This window comes from Camelus ferus, chromosome 12 (assembly GCF_009834535.1).
Source record: "Camelus ferus isolate YT-003-E chromosome 12, BCGSAC_Cfer_1.0, whole genome shotgun sequence".
In the NCBI taxonomy this organism is placed as follows: domain Eukaryota; kingdom Metazoa; phylum Chordata; class Mammalia; order Artiodactyla; family Camelidae; genus Camelus; species Camelus ferus.
The window spans coordinates 12615340-12631315 of NC_045707.1; the positions used below are offsets into that span (position 1 = coordinate 12615340).

At 46.5% G+C, this 15976-nt stretch overlaps 1 protein-coding gene and 1 non-coding gene across 2 annotated transcripts; one reads left to right on the top strand and one right to left on the bottom strand.

The window, feature by feature from the left end:
* Window positions 1–3760: 3760 nt before the first annotated feature.
* Window positions 3761–3833, bottom strand: TRNAA-CGC. The gene has a single exon. It is a non-coding gene; the product is annotated as a tRNA-Ala (tRNA).
* Window positions 3834–11275: 7442 nt separating this feature from the next.
* KLHDC7B (kelch domain containing 7B) lies at window positions 11276–15347 on the top strand. The gene has a single exon (XM_006173041.2). The coding sequence runs from the start codon at window positions 11351–11353 to the stop codon at window positions 14975–14977; it is 3627 nt and encodes a 1208-aa protein (XP_006173103.2). The 5' UTR covers window positions 11276–11350; the 3' UTR covers window positions 14978–15347.
* Window positions 15348–15976: the final 629 nt, after the last annotated feature.

Sequence of the window (15976 nt, forward strand, 5' to 3'; positions counted from 1 at the left end):
AGTGTGATGTTAGCTGTGGGCTTATGATATATGGCCTTTATTATGTTGAGGTATGTTTCCTCTATACCCATTTTGCAGAGCGTTTTAATCATAAGTGGACGTTGGATTTTGTCAAAAGCTTTTTTTCTTTTCTCTCTCTCTTATTTTTTTTTAAATTGAAGTATAGTCAGTTGATGATGTGTCAATTTCTAGTGTACAGCATAATATTTCAGTCATACATATACATACATATATTCCTTTTCATATTCTTTTTTATTATAGGTTATTATAAGGTACTGAATATAGTTCCCTGTGCTATACAGTAGAAACTTGTTGTTTATCTATTTTTATATGTAGTAGTTAGTATCTGCAAATCTTTTTTTAAACTTTTTTAAAAAATATATTTTTATTGAAGTACAGTCAGTTTACAATGTTGTGTCAATTTCTAGTGTACAGCAAAATACTTCAGTCACATAGGAACATACATACATTTGTTCTCATATTCTTCTTCACCATAGGTTACTACAAGATATTGAATATGGTTCCCTGTGTTATACAGTAGAAACTTGTTGTTTATCTATTTTATATATGTTAATTAGCATCTGCAAATCTCAAACTCCCGATTTATCCCTTCCCACTCCTCTCCCCACTGGTAACCATAAGTTTGTTTTCTATGTCTGTGAGTCTGTTTCTGTTTTGTAAGTTACTTTATTTGTGTCTTCAAAAGCTTTTTTTGCATCTATCGAGCTAATCATAGGGTCTTTATTCTTCAGTTTGTTAATGTGCTGCATCACGCTGACTGATCTGTGATGTTGAACAGTCCTTGCATCCTTGTGATAAGTCCACTTGATCATGGTATATGATCCTTTTACTATATTTTTTGAGTTTGGTTTGCTGTATTTTGTTGAAGACTTTGGCATCTATGTTCATCTGTAATACTGGCCTGTAATTTTCTTTTTTGTGTGATTTTTTTTCTGGTTTTGGTATCAAGGTGATGCTGGCCTCGCAGAATGAGTTTAGAAGTGTTCCTTCCTTTGCAATATTTGGAATAGTTTGAGAATAGGTGTTAACTCTTCTTTAAATGTTTTGTAGAATTCACCTGTGAAGCCAGAACCTTTTTTTTTTGTTTCTGTCCATTTTCTGCTTTTAACTATTCTTCCTTTCTTTTAGCTACCTAAAAAAGTTATTTGTTAGTTTATCAGACGCTCTTATGCCCATTTTAGATCTCCTTGGGCTGATCCACCTGTAGGGACACTTGGCAGCCACCTCCTGTAGCCACTGGCTAGAGGCACCTTGCTCCTCACCTCTGTGCATTTATGTGCAGCTGTTTGTATAGACGTAAGCCTCCATTTCTCTGGGATAAATGCCCAGGAGTGCTATCGCTGGGTATATGGTAAGTATATGTTTGTTTTTTTTAAAGAAGTTGCCAGACTTTTCCAGAGTGGTTGTACCATTTTACATTCTCACCATGTGACTTGCTTTTTTAAATCACCATCATGCTAGGGGAGGGTATAGCTCAAATGGTACAGTGTGTGCTTAGCATGCAAGAGGTCCTGGGTTCAATGCCCAGTACCGCCTCTAAAAATAAATAAGCAAATAAACCTCCCCCTCCTAAACAGAAAAAGAAAAAACTCACTGTCATGCTGCTGAGATTCACCCACACTCTTGCTGTATCTGTATTTTCACTGTTTATAGCAGAAAATACCAGCCAGTGAGATGAGGCACAGTGGGGTGTCACAAATGAATTACAGATGTGCCTTGAGCTAGTAATGGACGTCTGTTTTCTGCGGAGGTAAATTATAATCTAGTTTTTAAATAGTTACTTAAAAGTTTACTCGGTTTAGTTTACTCTTGAACAATTTCTGAGGCTCCTCCATAAACTCAAGTCATTATTTTGGAAGAAGTGGTGCATAGCACCCACCCCCAGAGGGCGCTCTGTACACGCCACGCCCCCCCAAGACTTCCCTACTGTTTGCTCAGTTTGCCTAATTATTAGCCAGGATTTGTTTATCATTGGTGAACTTTTCTGTAATATTTATCAAGGATGAAATTTAGGTTTTTAAAAAAATTTACTTTGTTCTATTTGTCACAAATTTAAGAACAAATACATATGGTTTGTATGACTTCTACCTTCAACGCTACCACTGCTGTCATGGGAGGCACCCTCCTCTTCTCCATCTGCTCTGTACTCAGTGCTTCTAAATAAAATATAATTAATTTTATTTGTTTTCTCAACTGTTACTTCTTGATTACTTGTTTAGTTATTACATATTGGTTGTTGATGTTAAGCATTAGCCTATTGATTATTAATGGGATTTCTCAGTTGTTGACCGCGAGGGTAGACGTTCCTTCCCTCTTCAGGTGGCTTAGCTGAGAACAGACCCGTCGGACTGACCGTGTCTCATCAAGACCTTGGCTGCCGTCGGTGTCCAGTGCCAGGACTGTCACGTGCAGCCTTGGTTCTTGGTAGGCGCTCTCCTGGGGGCTGTTCCTGGGCCTGGATGTACTTTGACTCATTTCTGGTTACTTGGAGAAGCTAGCTATGCCTAGTCCCTCTTTGGGGAGCCTGCAGATGTGTAATGTGACGCGTGCTTCTGGTCACCCTGGCTGTTGCGACCTTACATGGTGTCTTCAGAACATCTACGACTGGCCTGTGCTGCAGAATGATGATAGTTTGGGGACTGTGTGTTAATTTTTATCATTTTAACCATCTGTAAGGGTACAGTTCAGTGGCACTTAATACATTCACAATGCTATGTGCCCATCACCATAGTCTACACCCCAAACTATCATCGTTGCTAAGATAAACTCTGTCCCCACTAAACAGTAAGTCCTCATTCCCCTCCCCCAGCCCTTTGTAACCTCTGATCTACTTTCAGTCTCTATGAATTTGACTACATTAGGTACCTTGTATGAGGGAAGTCATGCAATATTTGCCCTTTTGTGTCTGGCTTATTTCATTGATCATGAGGTTTCCAAGTTTTATCCATGTTGTAGAGTGTGTCAGAATTTCCTTCCTTTAATGGCTGATCCAGTGTGTGCATAGATCACAATTTATTTATCCATTTGTTGAACATTTGGGCTGTTTCTTCCTTTTGACTATTCTGAATAATGCTGCTATGAACGTGTGTATACATATATTTACGTACCTGTTTTTATTCTTTTAGATGTGTACCTAAAATTGCTGGATTATATAGTAATTTCATGTTTAGCTTTTTCAGACTCTGCCAAATTGTTTTCCACAGTGCTTGAACAATTTTACATTCCCACCAGCAATATATGAGAGTTCTAGTTTACACACATCCTCACCAATAATTTTTTTTAAAATTGTTAACTTATTTAGCTTTATTTTTTGGTATTAACTGATTACTTAACTATTCTAAGATCATGAGGGTGTAAACAAAAGTATTTGGCTTATAGCCTCCTTAATGGCCCTTTGTTTTCCTATTCATGGCTCACTCACCAACACTTTAATTTTCTATTTTTTTAATTTATAGTCACCCTAGTGGATGTGAAGTGGCATCTCATTGTGGCTTTGATTTGCATTTCCCTAATGATGCTGAGCATCTTTTCACATGAGTGCTGGTCATTTGCATTTCTTCTCTGGAGAAATGTCCATTCAGGTCCTTTGCCCATTAAAAAAGGGGGGGGGGTTGTTTGTCTTTTTGTTTGTTTGTTTTTGAGTTGGAAGAGTTCTTTATACATTTAAAAATATTTTATTTATTTATTTTTTGTTTGGGAGGGAGGTAATCAGGTTTATTTATTTACTTATTTATTTTAATGGAGGTACTGGGGATTGAACCCAGGACCTCATGCATGCGAAGCATGTGCTCTGCCACTGAGCTAGGACCCCCCCCCCCCACTCTTTATACATTTTGGATGTTAGACCCTTATCAGAAACACAATTTGAAAATACTTTCTCCTGTTCTGCAAGTTGTTTTGTTACTTTTTAAAATAATGTCCTTTGATGCACAAAATTTTACATTTAGTTGGTCTAATTTCTATTTTTTCTTTTATTGCTCATTTTTGTTGATGTCATATCTAAGGATCCACTGCCAAGAATACGGGTCGTGAAGGTTTACCCCTGTGTTTTCTTCTAAGAGTTTCATGGCTTTAGGTTTCATATTTAGGTTGCTGATCCGTATTGATTTCATTTTTATGTACAGTGTGAAGTAGGGGTCCAACTTCATTCTTTTGCATGTTGATATCTAGTTGTCCTGGCACCATTTATTGGTGATGCTATTCTTTCTCCATTGAATGGTCTTGGCACCCTTGTTGAAAATCAGTTTTTGCCATAGATGTATGGGTTTTCTTCTTTCAGTAATATTCCATTGGTTTTTATGTCCATCCTTATGCCAGTACCACACTGTTTTGAACTACTAGTAAGTTTTGAACTTGGGAAGTGTGACTCCTCCCATTTTGTTCCTTTTCAACACTGTTTTGGCTATTCAGGGCCCCTTGCAATTCCATATGAACTTCAGGATTGGCTTTGCCATTTCTACAAAAATGGCCATTTTGATAGAACTTGCTTAAGTCTGAAGATTGCTTTGAATAGAATTAACATCTTAATGATATTGTCTTCCAATCCACGAATATGGGATGTCTTTCCATTTATTTATGCCTTTAGTTTCTTTCAGCAGTGTTTTATAGTTTTCAGCATACAAGCCTTTTATGTCCTTGATTTGATGTATTCCCAAGTATTTAATTCTTTTAAATAATATTGTTAAGTGGAATTACTTTCTTAGTTTTCTTTTTAGATTGTTCATTGCTGGTGTATACAAACAACTGATTTTTATATGTTGATCTTGTATTTTGTAATTTTGCTGAATTTATTAACTCTAACTGCTTTCTTATTGATTCCTTGGGATAATCTATGTATAAGATCATGTCATCTGTAAATAGAGTTAGTTTTACCTCTTCCTTTAGTATTTGTATGCCTTTTTATTTCTTTTTCCTCACTAATAGCTCTGGTTAGAACCTCCAGTACAATGTCGAGTAACAGCAGTGAACATGGACATTCTTTCCTTATTCTTGATTTACGAGGAATGAACATTTTCAATCTTTCACCATTATGTTAGCCACAAGTTTTCCTTAAATGCCCTTTATGGTGTTGAAGTGGTTCCCCTTGATTTCTAGTTTGCTGAGTGTTGTTGTTGTTGTTTTTGTTGTTTTTTAAATCAGGAAAGGGTATTGGATTTTGTAGTTGTCTTTCTCTGTTGTTTGAGATGATCATGTGCTTCCCCTCTTTGTTCTGTTAATGTACTCTAGTACATGAACACTGTCTAATAATGAATGTATTCTAATCAATGTATTACATTGATTGATTTTTCTTATGTTGAAGCATTTTTGCATTCCTGGGATAAATCCCATCTGGTCATGGTATATATAGTCCTTTTAATACGCTGTTGGATTTAGTTTGCTAGTATTTTGTTGATTTTTGCATCTGTATTCTTAAGGGATATTGGTTTATAATTTTCTTTTCTTGTGATATTTTCACCTGGCTTTGATATCAAGGGGGGTAATGCTGGCCTCACAAAATGAGTTAGAAAGTGTTCCCACCTCGTAAATTTTTTGGAAGAGTTTCAGAAAAATTGGTTTTAATACTTAAAATGTTTGGTAAAATTCACCAGTGAAGTTATCTGGCCCAGGAATTTTCTTTGTTGGGAGGTTTCTTGTTTTTTTTTTTTTTTGTATTTATCTGGGGCATTGTTTTATTTATTCTAGGATTTACATTTCAAGTGCCTTTCGCCTTTGATAAGAAATTCTGAAAAGAGAATCCACTTTCATAGAGCCAGATAAACTCAAACATTGATCAGAGCTAGACCATATAAAAGACATTTTAGGATATTTATAGAATTCACATGCTCTTTTCTAAAAGTCCAGGAACACTGGCTTCTTGGTGGGCCTAGTTTACTTTTATCTTAGTTCCTCTAGAACCTGGCTGATCTTATGTTGCATACAGTTTATAATTTAAACATATCCTAAGCTTTGTATTTCAAACTCAAAGCATGATTCAAACATAGTAAACTGTGTGAATCAGTTCTGAAATTTAACTTTCCTACTAACAGATTGCAGTTCTTTGAAATCTGAGATTCTTTGAGCTATGGACATTATAGCAGTGGGAAGTGAGTTATAGTCTTACATTCTGATTAATTCATACATCTTAAAAATAATTTGATATAATTATTTGACATACAACAAATTGCACATATTTAAAGTGTAATTTGATATGTTTTGAAATACGTGTTGCAGAATGTTTCATTCAGTCCAAAGTAACTTCTCATTTTTCTTTTGATACCATCTTTGACTTATGGGCTTGCTGGGAAGTTTTAAATTACTAATTCAAGCTCTTTACTTGTTATAAGATCTGTTGAGATTTTTTATTTCTTCCGTGTCTGTTTTGGTAGTTTGTGTGTTTCCAGGAATTTGTCCATTTCATCTAGGTCATCTAATTTGTTGGTATATAATTGTTCATAGTATTTTCTTATAATCCTTTTCCTTTTCCTGTAAAATCAAGAGTAATGTTCCCATTTTTGTTTCTGGTTTTAGATACAGGTGACCCTTGAACAACATAGATGTGTACTGCACAGGTCCATTTATAAGCAGATTTTTTCCAATAAATATTTTGGAAAAAATTTTGGAGATTTATGACACTATTTAAAAACTCACAGATGAACTACATAGCCTAGAAATATAAAAAAATAAGAAAAAATTATGTCATGAATGCATAAAATATATGTAGATATTTGTCTATCTGTAAATAGGTATAGGGAGAGTGATATTCTACATAAAATTAGTAATGTTACTTTTCTTACTGTTTTATAACTTTGCTTTTAAAGAATTACATTACCATATAGTATTCCTCTCTCTCTCTCGTATTGGGAGAAATTGTTTGTCAGCCTGACCTCACAGGTAAGTGGTTTTCAAGCCTGTAACAAGATTCCCAGTGCTGCGTTATGAACATGACTGATGTTGCAAGCCTTAGAGGTTTTATAACGACTCGTTCATCAGTGTACAGACTGGGCTGCCGTGAGCAGTGGTGTCGATGACACTAGATGGCCATGAAGCAGTTGTATGACTGCTGCTTCATCATCAGTGCATGAACTGTTACACCCGTAAGTGTGAATTTATTTTCATATTATCTTCTCATTCGTCATGTCTAGCTTTAGTAATATGTGTAACACCGACAGTGTTTTGTATCGTCTAACACAATACTGATGTAAGTACTGACAGAAACGACTCATCTTGTAAGCAGATGATGACACAACTCATGATAAACTAATGATATTGATACAGTACAGAATTCTGGATGTATTTTGTCTTCCTTAGGGTTTTCTGTATAATATTTTCTGTAGATACTTTATTGTAAGAATACAGTATATAATATATAGCATAAAAGATGTGTTCATTGACTTTGTCTTATTGGTAAGGCTTCCGGTGAATAGTAGGCTATCAGTAGTTGTCTTCTGTTTTGGGGGAGTCAAAATTACGTGTGGAATTTTGATTGCACAGAGGTGAGTTCCCCTAACCCCCGTGTTGTTTGAGTGCCAACTGCATTTTTGTCTTTTCCGTTTTTTTCTTGGTCAGTCTAGCTAAAAGTTTGTTAATTTTGTTGATCTTTGCAAAGAAACAACTTTGGTTTCATTGATTATATATATTTTTAATTCTACATGATTTGTAGAGTCAATGTTTGTTTAGATTCACTCACTTTCTTACCATTCTCACTGCTGTGGTTGCCCATCTGTCGTTACATCAGTCTTAATCCTTTCATCTGGTATGATTTTCTTTATGCTGAAATACATAGTTTAGAATTTCCTTTAGTGAAGATTCTTAGTGTTTGTCTGAAAATGTTTTTATGTTGCCTCATTTTTGAAAGATATTTCTTTTAAGTATAGAATTTTAGGTTGGTAATTATTGTCTTTCAGCACATCGAAAGTTTCGTTGCATCATCTTCTGGCCTCCATTTTTCTGTCATTGAGAAGTCAGCTGTAAGGCTGTCATTCCTTTTAGGTAACCTGCCTTTTTCTGTGGTTGCTTTGATTTTCTGTCTTTTGTGATTTCTGTGTTTCACTTGTTTTGTGTCTTGGTATTCATTTCCTTTTATTTCTGCTTGAGATGCATTGAGTCTTTTGAATCTCTGAATTGTAATTCATCAGTTGTCATCTTTACAACATTAGGTTTTCTAATCCCCGAATGTTGTAAATAGTGGCAGCAACTTAGAACTAAAAAAATTTAAACTTACATTTGAACTGAATTTAGTAACTGGTCTCAAGATTTAGGCAGTGACTATTCTTCTTGGAATAGAGGTGACTCTTCATTATACTTTCTCTCTTTCTTCTCTCTCCCTTTTTATACTTTGTCATTATTTAAGTATTTTATTTTATGCCTCTTCTAAGACTCCCTGTTAATAGTTGTATTGAGCTTTTCAGCCATATTATTAATAACTATTTAAATTCATATTCAATACCACACTTTAAAGTCATGAGCATGTTTTCCTAATCATTCCCATATTGTTGAATGCTTACATGTTCTAATTTTTTTCCATTATAAATCATATTGCATTGTCCTTTTTAAAAACGTTTTTGCATAAGCCTTTTCCCACATCAGCCAGATTCCTTAAGCGGTATTCCCTGTTGGATGTAATTATTAAATCTGAGATTTATATTTTTTAAGCCTTAAACATTATTCTAGATTTGTTAACATATATATAAAAATAATATATGCTTTTAGCATAAATATGATTATATATTATAGTCCTTGTTTTATATCATTTCTGATTATGTATTTCCTACCTTTAAAAAATTCCAATAGAGAAACTCTTCATTAGGCGGGGTTTGCTGCTGTCTACTGTCTTATTTATATCAGCTGTTCACTTGTATTTAGCACTCCACGTGGAATTACGTCTTCATTTCACTAGGCTTTTCCTCCAGTATATGTTTCAGGAAGGGCACAGTGGGGGCCAGGGTACCGCCCAGCTTTGTTGGGGTTCAGTGACCAGGCAGTGGGGGTTCTTTTTCTTGTGGGTGCTGCAGTGGACCAGCTCATATGTGGATGGATTTCCCCACCTCCCAGGCCCCCAGTGTCCATTGGTGTTGGCTGCTGGCAGGCAGGTGACTGCCTCCACTCCTGCTCTGCTTGTGTTGTCTCTGAGGAAACAGTATCTTCAGGTACATAGGCACAGGTCCCTCTCTCTTCCTTGTATAGACTGGAACAGGATTCCTGCCTCAGCAGGCAATCGGAAAAGGAGCTCTAAGGAGGCCACTAAAGTTTGGACGTTCCCAGGACCCACTTTCTTGATTTTAATTTTTACCTCAATGGGAATTTGTGATATTTATGCCATCATAGCATAACCAGGACAATTACTTATGTCTCACAGTTTCCGTGGGTGATCCTGTGTGCTTCTGAAGTTCTGTCACCTTTCCATCAGTGCCACATTTTTACTCTCTCTGGAAAGTTAAGACGGCAGAAGTCCCACTATTTCAGGAGGTAACATGTCTCTAGTCACCTTCCCAGTAGTGAGTTTCTCCATGCAGGGCTGAGGTTGCCCTCAGTCTGGGTTTTGACAAGGTAAGGTGTTTTCTCTCCGTAGAGAAGGGGACTAGACCCTTCCTTGGTCACCTGTGTGTCTCTAGGACCCATCACGGTCCTTGCACCTTGTGAAGTTGGTTAGGGTGATCTCCCCACCAGGATGTCCTAAGCTATCTCAAGTGGACACTTCTGCTCTCTGACAGCAGCCTGGCACTCAGACAGGTGATGCTGCAGGGAGACACATGGCCAATGGGGAGGTGCATCTCCATCCTCTCAAGGTCTTTGGATCCCAAACTTAACCAGGAGGCAGAGCCTGGGACAGGGACAGAATCAGGGCAGTGTCCAGAAAGCTGGCCTCCAGCTTGAGGTCCACCTTAAGGCAGGGCCCCTTCCATCCTTTACTGCCATCTGATACACTGGGCAGGGGGTGTTGGGAGGAGCAGGTAGGTGAGATACCTGAGGATAAGCAGAGCCCAGGCTGGGAGCCAGGGGTGTGCCTTGGCCAGCCTGCTGCCTGCGTCAGGGAGCACCTGTGTCCCAGAAGAAGAAACAAGCATGTGTTGTGGGGGGCCTGCCTCTGTCCCAGGAACTCCAGGCTCTTTTTCATGTCTGGGCCCTATCTGGCATCTGTCCCAAGACTGACTTACTCCTCAGCTTAAGTGAGAAGAAGATGCAGGAGACAGGGCTTGTCCCTGGGAAACCAAGCACTGAGAGGAGGCCAGGCGTATGCACCCCCAGAAGCATCTGCACACAGGCCTGGAGGGGCCCGAGTCCTGGCGAGGAGGGGTTTGGATGAGGGAAGGCCGAGAACTGAGATGAGACACCCAGGATGACTCCCAGGCTTTCCGAAGGGCCCAGTGACGGCAATGGGAGCCGGCCGGGTTCCCCACCGGTGTGAGTGGCACCTGGCAGTCAAGACTTTCCAGAGGGCACAGGGGGAGGCCCAAGAGGCCAGGCCAATGAGGAGGGAAAAACAACTTTTGGATTTTCTTTATTTCGTTCATTTTTCACTCTCGATATCTCTGCTGAACTCGGGGTAAGAAGGTCCAGGGGCTGCTGGACGAGGGTGTGGGAGGCTCAGCCTTGGCCGCTCGGGCTCTGCTGTGGACCCTGGGAGGGGAACAGTGTTAGCCTCCACGTCACGCATGTGGTGACGGGAGGGCACAACTTCCTCAGCAGCCCATCCCTGTGCTGGGGCGGACAGATGCCCCTGACCCCTGCACGCCCTCCTCAGGGAGACCAGCCCCCTCCTCTCCTGTTAGCTCACAGTGGAATGGTCTCCTCAGGTTTCTGGTAATTTCATCAGGGCCGCATCATGTTGCTGAAACTACAGAGAACATCTTCCTGTGGGTAACTCTTCCCTGCCGGAGCCCCCTGAGGCTGGACCCGAGCTCAGAGGAGGGACACGGGGCGTGGGGGACGAGCTTGGGGGTGTGAGGTCTGTTAGGCAGAAGCCAGTTGGCTGGGATGCCCGAACAGTGTTGAGAAACACTGCCATTTGCCACTAGAACCTACGGAAAAAGAGAAGGGGCAGGAGCTTGGTGGGGGGCCTGAGCTCCTGGAGCTGCTGTCGACTGTGTTGTCTCCTGACACCTCCAGCGGGGGGCCTCCTGACAAACCCCCAAGCCCAGGCACAGACACAGAGACCCACCCCTCCCAGGACAGCAGAGCACTGCCCCAGCCCAGGTCCACCTTAACTGGGCAGCCCTCTGGGCGGGGCAGGGTGCGTCACTGATGCCATCTGCATGGAAAGAGCCCAGGCCTGAAGCAGGAGTGGTGCACTCAGCGCTCGCGGCCTCCAGTCTCTTGCCTGGCTCCTCACGCTGGGTCAGTGGCCCAGACCATGATCCAGGGTGCCTCAGAGGCTGACGGCCCCAGCTGGGGCTGGGACGGGGACGGGGACGACGACTGGGATGGCGCCGTGCTGACCCTGCTGGCGCTGGCTGTGGTGGCCGCCACCGCACTGGCCTTGCACTGGTTTGGCTCTGGGCAGGACCAGGAGGCAGCAGGACCAGCATCCACAGCCCCTCGGACCCAGACTTCTCAGGTGGGAGGAACTGGGCCAGCCCTGCCCCCAAAGTCCAAGGTCAGTGGTGGCATCAAGGGGCCCAGCTCAGGGCAGGGGAAGTCAGAGCCTCCAGGATGTGGCCAGGGGAGCCTGGCGGCAGCAAGGGCACAAAATCAGGAGCTCCTGGGAGGTAGAGGTCTGGCTGCCACAGCCGCACCTCCACCCAACACACGTGGTGAGGTGACCAGTGGAGGGGCCTTGGGACAGCAGCATGGTAATGCCACCCCGGAAGCCCCCCGAGGAAAAGGAAGGGAGCCTCGCAGGCCAGGTGCTGCCCTCCTGGGTAGGAGCAAAGCACAGGGGGCATCTACACCCCTCCTGATACACTTCACCCCTCAGAGTCCTGGCAGAGAAGTGGAGGTGCAGGTGAAGGCAGGAGGCATCCGAGCCAAGTCACCAGCTCACCAGGCCCCAGTCCACACAGTGGAACAGGACACCAGGCCCTGGCAACAAGGTGTAGGGTCACCTGGCTCACTGGGGAGGGGCCCGGGCAGCTGGCGGTGGCAGGTGGGCCACAGCTCAGGAGGCAGAGCCTGCCTGGGCACTGTGGTGAGCGTGTGGGATGCTGTGGATGCAGCCGGTAGCCTCCCTGCAGGCTCCCAGGGGCTCCCTTTCCTCCGGGAGCTGCCCCCATCACACACTGCACAGACTGGGCCCCTGAAGGATGTCTTAGAGAGGGGGCGTGGGAAGAGCAGACCTCAGCCAGCCCCAGTCCTAGTTCTGGACTCAGAAGCCAAAGCTGGTGAGAGCAGGGAGGCTGGGACCCTGGCCCCCAGGGAGTCTCAGGGGTCCCCAGCCTCCATGGAATTCTGGCCCTGGGCACGGAGGGAGGTGGTCATGAGGAGCTTCAGCCAGGCCCCAGGCTCCATTGGCCCATCACCAGAGGGGCCACAGTGGGGACGCCCACTCTTGTCCCAAGGGCAGGGGACCACAGAGGCCTGCAACGTGGGAGAAGCTGGGGCTAATGGCGCTGGAGACGACGCTGTCTTCAGTTCAGGGCCTGGAGGGACAAACAAGCGAGGAGGCCACAGCATCGAAGGGAGAGGATCCCTGCAAGGTCAGGTGGCTGGTGGTTCCGACAGAGCTAAGCTAGCTCCAGACATCCGCAGCTGCACCCCTTTGCGGGGCCCCTCAGTCTTGCCCCCTCCATGCATCTCTAAACCCCTCCCACCCTCAGCTTCCCCATCCACAGCACATCCCCACCAAGGTCTCTTAGCTGTATCCCCAACTCTTCTGACCTTGTCTCCTTCAGACTCTTTGCCCCTCAGAGTTAACCAGAGTCCTGCAGAGGATGAAAATCTCAGAGCAGTGCCAGCCCCTCCCCCAACTGCAGCGCCCACTCCAGCCCCAGCCCCTCCCACAGGTGCAGCCTCTCCCCCAGCCCCAGCTGCAGCCCCAGCTGCAGCCCCTGCCCCCGCACCAGCCCCAGCTGCAGCCCCTGCCCCAGCGCCAGCTCCAGCCCCAGCCACAGCCCCTGCACCTGCTGGTGGGTCAAGGCTAGCATCTCGGGAACCCAGTGTTCTCTGCAAGGGCAACCAGGAGGGGCAGTTCTCAACTAGCTGGGGAAACCTTATTTCAATGGTTCTTAGGAGTCACCCCTTCCCCAGGCAAGAGAGGCCCCAAAGGAGAGCCCCAAGGGCAGCTCTGGAGAGACCTAGAGATCCTAGCACTTCCACATCCTCTGAGAACAAAGAGTCTGATTCTCCCCTTGAAGAGGCTGTCCACAGCTGTGAGGACAGGCCAGGCTCAGCCGGACTGGTCACAGGGCCAGGCACAGGGGGCCTGGCTGAGGTTGGAGGTCAACCACAGCAGAGCAGTGCGGAGACCAAGGAGTCTCCCACCACAGTCCCTCCCTCAGGCCCAAGAGGGGATAGAGCTGAGGAGGACTGTCCAGACTTGCTGCTGCCCAGAGCCACAATGCCCAGGGCCCCCTCATGGCCACCTGCACAGACCCAGGCTGGGCCTGTACCATCCCCTGCTACAAGGCCTGTCCCCCGGCCGTGGAAACGCAGCATGTGCGAAATATCCGAGAACTCTGAGCAGGAGGTCAGTCAGGTGGCCTCAGGGCAACACCAAGCACAAGCACCAGGGGAGAGGCCCAGCCCAGCAGGCAGCAGAGAGGTCCTCATGGAGAAGCAGAAGGAGGCCCAAAAACTCATGGTGTTTCTGCAGAAGCCTGGGGTCTGGGGGGTGGTGGAGGGGCCCCAGAAGCCCAGGTCCTCCGCAGGGGACCCAGCTTCCACCGCGGCAGTGGCTCTGCCACGGTGGCGGGACCTGGGCAGCTGCCTGGATGTGTTGGCCTTCGCCCAGCAGCATGGGGCGCCCGGCCTGGCCCAGGAGACCTATGCCTTGATGAGTGACAATCTGCTGCACGTGCTGGGAGACCCGAGCCTCTACCGGCAGCTGAGTGGGGCTGACCGGGAGCGCATCCTGAGCCTTCGCACTGGCCGGGGCCAGGCTGTGCTGGGGGTCCTCGTGCTGCCCAGCCTCTACCAGGTGAGCCGCTCGGGACTCACAAGGCACCCTTGTGCTGCCGAGGCTCCTGCGGTGGGGCCTGTGCCCCCGCCTCTCCACACATACCTGCACGTGTTCCACCCCAGAGAGAACACCTGGCGGCCCCTGACCCAGGTTCCCCCAGAGGTCCCGCTTCGGGGCTGCGGTCTCTGCACCCTGCACAACTACCTGTTCTTGGCGGGGGGCATCCGTGGATCAGGCGCCAAGGCCATCTGCTCCAACGAGGTCTTCTGCTACAACCCTCTGACCAACATCTGGAGCCAGGTGCGGCCCATGCAGCAGGCCCGTGCCCAGCTCAAACTGGTGGCACTGGACGGGCTGCTCTATGCCATTGGGGGCGAGTGCCTGTACAGCATGGAGCGCTACGACCCGCGCACAGACGCCTGGACTTCCCGCGCGCCCCTCCCCGCAGGCACCTTCCCGGTGGTTCATGAGGCTGTGGCCTGCCGTGGGGACATCTATGTCACTGGGGGCCATCTCTTCTACCGCTTGCTCAGATACAGCCCCGCGAAGGACGTGTGGGACGAGTGCCCCTACAGTGCCAGCCACCGGCGGTCCAGTGACATGGTGGCCCTGGGGGGCTTCCTGTACCGCTTCGACCTGCTGCGGGGTGTGGGCGCTGCGGTGATGCGTTATAACACGGTGACGGGCTCCTGGAGCCGGGCTGCCTCTCTGCCCCTGCCCGACCCGGCCCCGCTTCGCTGCGCTGTGCTGGGCAACACCATCTACTGCCTCAACCACCAGGTCACGGCCACCTTCACAGTCTTTGAGGGGACTGCCCAGTTCCAGGCCAAGGAGCTACAGCCTTTTCCCCTGAGGACCAAAGGGGTCCTCTGCCCATTCATCCTGACTCTGCCCCCGGCAGACCCGCTGCAGACAGAGCTCTGAGTGTTTGCGGGAGGAACCTGACTTCAGTGCTGCTCTCCAGGGAGACACTGGGGCCTCGGGGGATCTCAGGGCAGGTGGGGCCCAGGGAGGAGGCTGGGATCCAGAACTTTCTGCTGTTGTTTCTGGGACAACTTTCGTTTTCTGTTCTAATCAGCCTCCTGACGCCTTTCCCCTCCCCTCTCTTGAGCCCTCTCCGTGTCTAAGCCCAGGCTCCCTGCACCTGGGAGCTGGTCCTTGGTTCCCTAGACTGGTTCCTCACCTCCCACCAAACCCAGGCTGTTTCCTGCCTTTGTGACTTCCTTCCCTCCCTGGTTACACAGCACCTCAGCTGGCTCACACACTCCTCCAGGCAGAGCTCTTCTCTCACAGTACCATCCCACTGCCTGGAAATAATCTGCACGTGGGACTCCTTGGGCTCCGAGAGCCTGATGTGTCCCCGGGGGCCAGAACTTGGCTCACCAAGGACCTTGGGGACCCCTGAGCCGAGGGAAGGAGATGACTGGGAACACATTCGTGTTCTGTCCCTGGGGCTACAGGCCAGGCAAGGAGCCCTCACGGGGTGGGAAGGGGGAACAAGGAGCAAAGAAGTCCCCAGGAAAACATCCTTGCCTCTGGGACTGCCTGCCTGTCCCAAGGCCTCTGGGACCCTGCTTTGCTCTCCCCTGGAAGCAAAGCCCTCCTTTGTCTGACCTCAAGGGCCTCGAACCCTTGTCTGTGAAAGCATCCTGCTGCCCAGAGCCCAGCCCAGACTGGCCAGGACCACTCAGCTCATGCCCCTACGCAGCCTTGTGGGGTCTCTGCCACCTGCTTAGCCCCTCCAGAAGCCTGCTCCACTTCCCACCAGTCCTTTTCCTAGGTGAGGCCTGGGTTTTGCCCTCACTCTGTCCCTTCTTAGCTGAGTGGACTTGGATGAGACATCTAACATCCCTTCTCTTGTCTGTGAATCGGGGCTGGTGGACACCTGCCTCTCAGGAGAGTTGTGAAAACACAGGGACATAC